Here is a 10,201-nt window from a genome sequence, read left to right on the forward strand (position 1 = left end):
GTAGAATAAAGGTTGTTTTCTTTATATCATGGGAAAAAGTGTATGTTAAGCACTACTTCAGATTTTGGGGGATTTATTTTGTTATGAAGGACAGTAAACACATTAGAGCGATGCAAATTTACTACAGTAAACTCAACCATAAAGTACTAACATGAAGGACAACTCTATAGATACAGACACCATTTACAACCAATTTGAAAGAAGAAGAAGAGATCAGGGGTCAAGTAACTTAAAAATGTGAGGTCAAACACAAGGCTAGTCAGTATAGCTAAATATATATTCTAGAATATAGGCAGATAGCAGACAAACACAAGGGGCCTAGAGTGCCAAGACCTACATACTGTATGATCTACAAACACCTTATAAAGGTAAAAACTAATGAAGCCACTCGTGATAAATGAATGCCAGAAAACCAATGGTGGTGATGAGATAAAGGCAAAAGTAAGCCTGGTCAAATTTTCTGCCCACTCTCTCCCAGTGCCCAGGCTTCTTCTTCTTCATGTTAGCAAAGAACCATTTCTGCCGTATGTTCCGCACCTCTAGGATCCGCTGCAGCAGGCGGGGGTTGTTCAGCCAGTCTCCATCAAGGTCCTTCTTGTTTGGAATGTCCTCAACCTTCACCAGGCTGATCTCAGCATCTCTCTGAGACTCTAGGAAGAAAATGGTAGGTTTTGTAGCAAGTATTACAAACATAAGGACAGATCTTGATCATCATGAACAATCCCCTTCCTCCCCTCCTAGAATCAATGTGGCGTTTACCCAAGAATGAACACTCTTATGAGGATGACAAAAGAACAAGAGATTTCACCTCTTTGGCAGTCGGTCTCTTCCTGAGTCTCCTCACAGGTCTTAGAAGAGGTCTGGATGTCCTGATCAGCCCTGCTGTCCATATCAATCAGGAAGCTCACCAGCATGGTCTCCAGGAGGCTGAGGCCCGTGAGGGCAAAGATTACGATGCAGTAAAGAGCTGGAGATGGAGCACAAATTATGTGAAGAAGAGATGAAGACTTCACATTGTACATTTTCTATCCTTAATAACAAAAGTGCAGGTTTACTGTGGGCTTGTGTTAAATGAAACTGTGCACAGCGGGCTTATGTTAACATGAACTGATTGAGATGTGTTCCTAAAATCAAGTAATTGCTAGCTGTTTTTTCCCCCAACAAAATGTAAACTGTGGCCCCAGATGACCAGACTTGACCATTTATGGTATAAAATAACAAAGTGCTAACAGCTTAGCCATAATCAAAAAGTTAATTAGAAAACATTAGCCATGCAAAACAGTTTCAGCTTAGCTAGCATCTATGTGTCACTGTCCACTGTTGTAGAGAGGTAGATGGATTGAGATTTGACATGATATGATTGGCAGTTCATATTATTACCTATGAGTGGCAGGTCATCTGCTGTGGAAGGCAGGATGTCATTGAGAATCAGCAGTAAGACAGAAATGGACAAGAGTATGGTCACTTTGTAGCCCAGCTTTTCTCCCTTGGCCTCATCAATGAAAAAGGAGGCCAAGTCCAGGATGAGGAAAAATAAGAGTGGTAGTAGTAGGTTGATCACATATAATAGGGGTCTTCTTCGTATGCTGATCTGTGAGGAAAGTAGAAACTTACTGGACTTAACATTGTTTTGAGAATTATCAAATATCATGAGAGAACACATTCCTGTTCAAGTTCTTGCTCTCTCTGATTTGCATACCTTGTAGACCAGCTTGTCCCAAACAATGTTGTTGTCGTAGATTAGCTTTTCCATGGACAACCTAATGCCCAGGAAGTCCCATTCCCCCAATGTAACCATGACCTTTTCGGAAAATTGGCTCATGATAATGCTGTTGGAGAAGGGCCCCAACTTTATTCCTATTAGTGAAAAGATTAAAGAAAATCTATCATACCTCCAGTGTGTGTGTGTGTGTGTGTGTGTGTGTGTGTGTGTGTTTGTGTGTGTTTGTGTGTGTACCTTTGAGCATAAAGGAAATAAAAGTAATGCTGCAGTTCTGGGTGTCAAAGGGGAACTTAAAAAGATTCATCTTGCAGGTGGTGGTCAACCGGCGGCTTTCTGTCACGTAGGCCATGCCAGAGTGGGCCACCTCGGTGTAGGGGCTCAATGTGATGCTGCCTGTATCAGAAATGCTGAGGGTGCAGACAACAGTGTATCAGTATTCAACTACAGTTAGAGTTTACTTTTTTTATAGAGACATACTGTAATTAAATAAAGATTTCATGGCTAATGTTACATCATGGAGCAACTGATTTAGTTTAACCTCACTTGGCATTAGATATCAGACTGAAGGTCAGGTTCATTGTGTTTTTCATTAAAAGCAAACAAGGCATCGCTCTCCCTAGATGAGTAAACTCAACTCTGTCCATATGCAGTATACATCTCTATGGAGTCGAGTTGCGATGATTGTCGGCGGAGTGTACCACCGGCTACATTGGGTTGCTATCAGTCGATACTGTGTTCCTTTCTTTGTTTGCTGAAATCCATACTTTTTAATAAAACTCATCAAATACAATAATCTTTCCCGTTTCTGTTGATCTAAGATGGCAACTCAGTGCAAATCCGCATGTGCCAATTGAATCTCAGCCTACGATTAAAGTTTTATGAAAAATTATGGATTTCAGTAAACAAAGAAAGGACCACAGTAACACAGGACAAACATAGGTACACAGTAAGGGTTTAACAAATGAACTTTTTACAAGTATTGTCTGATGGGGACACCACCAAATCACAACTCAACTCCATAGATATGTATATATGGACTGAAATTACTTTACTCAGCTACGCTCTCCCAGACAATGAGACATATTTGCTGTTTTTAAGAGGCTTATGAAGAGAACACGTTCCAACAGGAAACAGAGCAGTTCTAATTACTACGAGTGAAAACAGCCTTTTCATAAAAGTGCCTGTAATCTACGGTATATGTTGTCCCTGAAACAGTGCACTAAACACACACAGAGAAATGGGGTTCTCACACCCAATGCTAATGCCCATTGTTCAGGATGTTTTGGATGTGTTATTGAACCTCTTGTCAATCATGCACCATTATAGACATTCACATTCACTAGAGTACGCTGCATTAGATTACTTTTTATATCATGCCATTGTAATCATGTGCAAATGATATCAATCATTTCAACATCCCTATGATGAATGGTACTCACTCCTCTAAGATCATTACATCTGGTATCCACAGCATGTCTCTGGGAACTGCTACACTCTCAATCCCACACCAGTCATTGGGTTCCCACGATATCAGTTCATTCTCCCAGCCCTGTAAAAAGACATGGGAGTGAAGAGGCTCATGGGTGAATAAAACCACAATCCTTACAGACCAAGTTAAAACTAAGCCTATGTGTTTTCATTAAAACATGATATAACACTGCAGTGTATGGATGGTGTTATTGGTCAAGAGTGTAATTGAGTCATAAAGAAGCAATGACATTCATATTGATGATGAATGGTTCCTATGAGTCTGATTAGGCAGGTTGATGAGTATTCAATATCAAATATGAGGAGAGCAAGAGGTGGAAATAAGAAGACATTCACAGCCTTTTAGAGATGGATTGACGTTATATAAACTCAGCAAAAAAAGAAACGTCCTCACTGTCAACTGCGTTTATTTTCAGCAAACTTAACATGTGTAAATATTTGTATAAACATAACAAGATTCAACAACTGAGACATAAACTGAACAAGTTCCACAGACATGTGACTAACAGAAATTGAATAATGTGTCCCTGAACAAAGGGGGGGGGGGGGGGGGGGGGGGGTCAAAAAGTAACAGTCAGTATCTGGTGTGGCCACGAGCTGCATTAAGTACTGCAGTGCATCTCCTCCTCATGGACTGCACCAGATTTGTCAGTTCTTGCTGTGAGATGTTACCCCACTCTTCCACCAAGGCACCTGCAAGTTCCCGGACATTTCTGGGGGGAATGGCCCTAGCCCTCACCCTCCGATCCAACAGGTCCCAGACGTGCTCAATGGGATTGAGATCCGGGCTCTTTGCTGGCCATGGCAGAACACTGACATTCCTGTCTTGCAGGAAATCACGCACAGAACGAGCAGTATGGCTGGTGGCATTGTCATGCTGGAGGGTCATGTCAGGATGAGCCTGCAGGAAGGGTACCACATGAGGGAGGAGGATGTCTTCCCTGTAACGTACAGTGTTGAGATTGCCTGCAATGACAACAAGCTCAGTCCGATGATGCTGTGACACACCGTCCCAGACCATGATGGACCCTCCACCTCCAAATCGATCCCGCTCCAGAGTACAGGCCTCGGTGTAACGCTCATTCCTTCAACGATAAATGCGAATCCGACCATCACCCCTGGTGAGACAAACTGCAACTCGTCAGTGAAGAGCATTTTTTGCCAGTCCTGTCTGGTCCAGCGACGGTGGGTTTGTGATGTCTGGTGAGGACCTGCCTTGCGACAGGCCTACAAGCCCTCAGTCCAGCCTCTCTCAGTCTATTGCGGACAGTCTGAGCACTGATGGAGGGATTGTGCGTTCCTGGTGTAACTCGGGCAGTTGTTGTTGCCATCCTGTACCTGTCCCGCAGGTGTGATGTTCGGATGTACCGATCCTGTGCAGGTGTTGTTACACGTGGTCTGCCACTGCGAGGACGATCAGCTGTCCGTCCTGTCTCCCTGTAACGCTGTCTTAGGCGTCTCACAGTACGGACATTGCAATTTATTGCCCTGGCCACATCTGAAGTCCTCATGCCTCCTTGCAGCATGCCTAAGGCATGTTCACGCAGATGAGCAGGGACCGTGGGCATCTTTCTTTTGGTGTTTTTCAGAGTCAGTAGAAAGGCCTCTTTAGTGTCCTACATTTTCATAACTTAATTGCCTACCATCTGTAAACTGTTAGTGTCTTAATGACCGTTCCACAGGTGCATGTTCATTAATTGTTTATGGTTCATTGAACAAGCATGGGAAACAGTGTTTAAACCCTTTACAATGATGATCTGTGAAGTTATTTGGATTTGTACAAATTATCTTTGAAAGACAGGGTCCTGAAAAAGGGATGTTTCTTTTTTTTGCTGAGTTTAAACATAATCTCTACCTATTGGGCAATTCCATGGTAAAGGAATTACACGGAGACTCTTTTTTTTTTTCACTTTAAAATGTATGCCAAAAAAAATAACAATGATTGCAAAGTTAAACAAACCATACAACTCTATGCACAAGGACTACTTTGAACAATTCCCCCTCCTAAAAAATTAATAATTGAATGTGTCAGCCAGACTGCCACTCACAAAGTAGACTACCGATCGCTGTCCATGGTGCTGAAGTTGCAACATGTCTTTGTGGCTGCATGCCTATCGAATCGATGATAGGCTTTCTATGGTGCCAGGGCATAGCTTTGCTTTAGCTAATGGATTAATGTTTATTGGTAGGTCTATTTGGTCATAATTTTCTCAGGTTAAGCCTCCTAACATTTCACGAAGCTATACACGATGTCGCAATGCTGCATTTTTAGACCGCTGGCTGATGGCAATAATATAATTACTTTTTCAGTAATTCAAGTTAGAAATTCAAACATCGCAGATTGTCAAATTCATTTTCGATACAAAAGAATAACAATCAGCTACCAATTTATTTATTTATTTTGTTATAGTACAGCTGTCCTGTACAGGCTAACTGAACCTACATGACATGAGCCGTCCTTGCGCTCTCCAAGCTTGGATAAAAACTTGTTTGTAAAACCAGTCTATTAATGCCAAATAATACAGTCAGTCCACCCTCAAAACACTAGCTTACTAGAGATTGTTTCATTATGCAGTGTACTATCTATAGCTACAGTATATACCATCATTAGCTGCGACTTAGGTGCTATTTATAAACTTTTTATAAAAATGAATAATCAAATAGCCTAAAGACTTGGTAAAAAGTAGTCGGCTTGAGGATAAATTCAGACACTATTTATTGTTGAACTTAGCAGGTTTTGTCAAATGGGCGGCAATAATCAAGGTCAATTAAATTCGGCCTAAATCTAATTAAATCCAATTTTAGAGACGCCCCTGGTCTCCTGAAGTCCTCCTTTTGTGTGTGCAAATGTGTGTCCATGGCCTGTAGGTCCAGGTTGCTGACCAGATGGTTTTCCATTCTCTGTATTGCCAACCCATACAGTCTTTCTTGAGACATGCCCATTGTGCTGCAAACAATGTAAACATAGTCTTGAATGATGCATGCCAAGAGATAAGAGACTGTTAATATTGCAACCACACAACTCAAACACCCGTAAAAAAAAAAAAAAACGTACCCTTGACCATGGCATTTGTTCACAGATATCCCCCTTATACTTTCAATCAGTTTGATATTTTCTTTTTCAAGACCTGGGGCACCCAGGTGTCCACTACATTGCAATCATGAATTTTTGTTTGGCATACATTTTAAAGTGAAATATCAGAGTCTCAGCTAAATTCTGCCCTACCTGCCCCAATCACATCTAAATGATAACTATGATAACTAACTATGATTAACTGTACTTACCATTGAGATCATCACATGGGAGGTGAAGGTTTGGGACTTCTCATTCTGCAAACAATCAGAAATGAATGGATGTCACAGAGACAACACTTTAGTGTGTGGCAGTGCATGCAGTACATATTGTGCATTTACTTACACAGAGATCATTCAGTGCACTGTGTTACAAAATGCTGAAATCAGTTTAGTACTAGTCACTTTAACATACAGGACATACAGTTAAATGTAACTAAATGTAATCCCCAAAAGTAATTATTTATCATGAGAGGGCCATAAACAATAACTAGTAATGCTGCTTACTCCAAGAAAGGTTATAATCTCACCTTTCTGGTATTTAAAAAAAATTAATTGTCACTTTTGAGGACACAAGCTCAAGCACACACTACAAATATGATAAAAATATGAAATATTTTATATGATGTATTTCCTATTCAACAAAACTGTATGAATAAGGCTCGAAATGATATATGCTTTCTAAATATAGTGTAATCAAATTATAAAACGATTGCACCTTCCTTATAACTGTAAAATACATATTTGTGCACATTTTCTAAAGGCACATCTCTTGATCAAAACGTGTGGCCCCATAGCTGTGAATGTCTCACAGAGCTCTAGCTTGGCTTCCTGAACTTGTTAGGAACTTGCCTTTCATCTCATCTACAGTACCAGTCAAAAGTTTGGACACACCTACTCATTCAAGGGTTTGTCTTTATTTTTTAAAACTATTTTCTACATTGTAGAATAATAGTGAAGACATCAAAACTATAAAATAGCACATATGGAATCATGTAGTAGCCAAAAATTTGTTAAACAAATCAAAATATATTTTATATTTGAGATTCTTCAAATAGCCACCCTTTGCCTTGATGACAGCTTTGCACACTCTTGGTGTTCTCTCAACCAGCTTCACCTGGAATGCTTTCCAACAGTCTTGAAGGAGTTCCCACATATGCTTAGCACTTGTTGGCTGCTTTTCCTTCACTCTGCCGTCCGACTCATCCCAAACCATCTCAATTGGGTTGAAGTCGGGGGATTGTGGAGGCCAGGTCATCTGATGCAGCACTCCATCACTCTCCTTCTTGGTAAAATATCCCTTACACAGCCTGGAGGTGTGTTGGGTCATTGTCCCGTTGAAAAACAAATGATAGTCCCACTAAGCCCAAACCAGATGGGATGCCGTATCGCTGCAGAATGCTGTGTTAGCCATGCTGGTTAAGTGTGCCTTGAATTCTAAATAAATCACAGACAGTGTCACCAGCAAAGCATCCCCACACCATAACACCTCCTCCTCCATGCTTTACGGTGAGAACTACACATGCGGAGATAATCCGTTCACCCACACCACGTCTCACAAAGACACAGTGGTTGGAACCAAAAATCTCAAATTTAGACTCTAGATCAAAGGACAAATTTCCACCGGTCTAATGTCCATTGCTCGTGTTTCTTGGCCCAAGCAGGTCTCTTCTCATTATTGGTGTCCTTTAGTAGTGATTTCTTTGCAGCAATTCGACCATCAAGGCCTGATTCACACAGTCCCCTCTGAACAGTTGATGTTGAGATGTGTCTGTTACTTGATCTCTTTGAAGCATTTATTTGGGCTGCAATTTCTGAGGCTGGTAACTCTACTGAACTTATTCTCTGCAGCAGAGGTAACTCTGGGTCTTCCATTCCTGTGGTGGTCCTCATGAGAGCCAGCTTCATCATAGTGCTTGCTGGTTTTTGCGACTGCACTTGAAGAAACTTTCAAAGTTCTTGAAATGTTCCGTATTGACTGACCTTCATGTCTTAAAGTAATGATGGACTGTCGTTTCTCTTTGCTTATTTGTGCTGTTCTTGCCATAATATGGACCTGGTCTTTTACCAAATAGGGCTATCTCCTGTATACCTTGTCACAACACAACTGATTGGCTCAAACGCATTAAGAAGGAAATCAATTCCCCAAATTAACTTTTAAGAAAGCACACCTGTTAATTACATTTACATTTACATTTTAGTCATTTAGCAGACGCTCTTATCCAGAGCGACTTACAGTTAGTGAGTGCATACATAATTTTTTTGTTCATACTTTTCTTCATACTTTAAATGCATTCCAGGTGGCTACCTCATGAAGCTGGTTGAGAGAATGCCACGAGTATGCAAAGCTGTCATCAAGGCAAAGGGTAGCTATTGGAAGAATCTCAAATATAAAATATATTTTAATTTGTTTAACACTTTTTTGGTTACTACATGTTTCATATGTGTTATTTCATAGTTTTGATGTCTTCACTATTATTCTACAATGTAAAAAATAGTAAAAAATAAAGAAAAACCCTTGAATGAGTAGGTGTGTCCAAACTTTTGACTGGTAGTGTATATCTTGTCCATCTATGACAAACAAAGTGTTTTTTGTTTAAAATATATGAATTGTTTAAAATTAATGGCTATAAATTGATCTCCGAATGTGCTACAGTGATGAAACCATTCTTTTCTGCTGCGCTACGATGTAAGGATTGCAGGCATGTGCTTTGTCAGTGGCTGTGACACAAGGTTCAGCTAGGAGTTGATGGATAGTCGGAAGAGCGAAATGAAATGGTAGGAGGGACATCCCAGCTTCAAGTGGTTTCAGATTTCACATCCTTAAACATATATACGACTGTGTCCTTGGGATCCAGAGCTACCTCTCAATGCAAGCCATTTCGTTCTACGTTGTCCACAGTTCGATTTATAAGCAAAAATGTCGGTCGGAACTGGTACCAGAACCACGCAGGTCCCCTAAACAGGGGACTTTAGATCTTTATTAACATACAGGACAAAGGATATATTAATGTATCAGTCAGTGGTCAATCCACAAGGAATATGAAACAGACAGGATTGAAAGTTAGATCTGAATATGTAAGCTACAGGGAGCTAAAAACACTTACCACATCCAAAATACCATATAGATATGTGTCCACCATAACCGGTGTAGGTGTTGTCCAGTTCCACACCGGCCGCACATTTGATAAACTCTCACTTTTCTGTGACAGACCCAGATGATCTAGAAGACGATGATAGGAACAGTTGTTCGTACTTGAGACGCCACCTGCTAAGGAGATGAGAGGTCCAATATTAGACATTAAGCTGATACCATAATAACGGCAAACAGGACAGGTTAACTTTATATCATCAATCAAGTGTAGACTGTGCAACTCACGACTGTGTTAGCCCACTGAGCTAAAAACTCAAGGCAAGGCATTAGCTCTGGGAGCTAACATATGTTTACAGGTCTCAAGCGAGGTTACTCATCATGCGAAAATAGCTAATTGAACCACCTTGAGAACTCACCCATCAGAGCCAGTGAATTCAGAAGCCACAGAGCGATCATCATTCCTGTGCGTGCAGGCTCACAGAGTGGTGTCCAAGTGGCAGGGCTGCGTTTTATTTGTGTGTGAGTGTATTGCTTGTGCGCATGACCCAATCAATACAATAATTTTTCATTACTCTTCTCAGGGGAACAGGGTAATAAAAAAACATCCATTCTGGTTCAAAATTGTAGTCTCACCTATTGCCTAGGGGTAAAGCTCCGGTACTGCACGACACAGATTGGATTCAGTGGACTGATAGTGAGGGTCTGCTCCTAACCTAGAGCTGAGATGAGCAGCTTGTGGTCAGTAACGTCATCTCACCTCACGTTTAGCACCACTGAGTTTGTGGTTTGATATAAGAGAGAAGAATATGTGCTTAAGAAAATTG

The 10,201-nt window shown here is 40.9% G+C and overlaps 1 protein-coding gene across 1 annotated transcript; it reads right to left on the reverse strand.

Annotated features, from left to right (window-relative positions):
• Positions 1 to 375: 375 nt before the first annotated feature.
• Positions 376 to 9,833, reverse strand: LOC311112985 (5-hydroxytryptamine receptor 3A-like; the record flags this gene model as incomplete). Its single annotated transcript, XM_084156111.1, has 9 exons — positions 376 to 683; positions 809 to 967; positions 1,381 to 1,591; positions 1,700 to 1,857; positions 1,958 to 2,130; positions 3,163 to 3,272; positions 6,497 to 6,541; positions 9,391 to 9,554; positions 9,794 to 9,833. The coding sequence occupies 9 exons, from the start codon at positions 9,831 to 9,833 to the stop codon at positions 376 to 378; spliced, it is 1,368 nt and encodes a 455-aa protein (XP_084012237.1).
• Between the last annotated feature and the right edge of the window lie 368 nt (positions 9,834 to 10,201).

The sequence above is a fragment of the Coregonus lavaretus genome (genome assembly GCF_964263955.1).
Source record: "Coregonus lavaretus genome assembly, chromosome: 39".
Lineage (NCBI taxonomy): Eukaryota > Metazoa > Chordata > Actinopteri > Salmoniformes > Salmonidae > Coregonus > Coregonus lavaretus.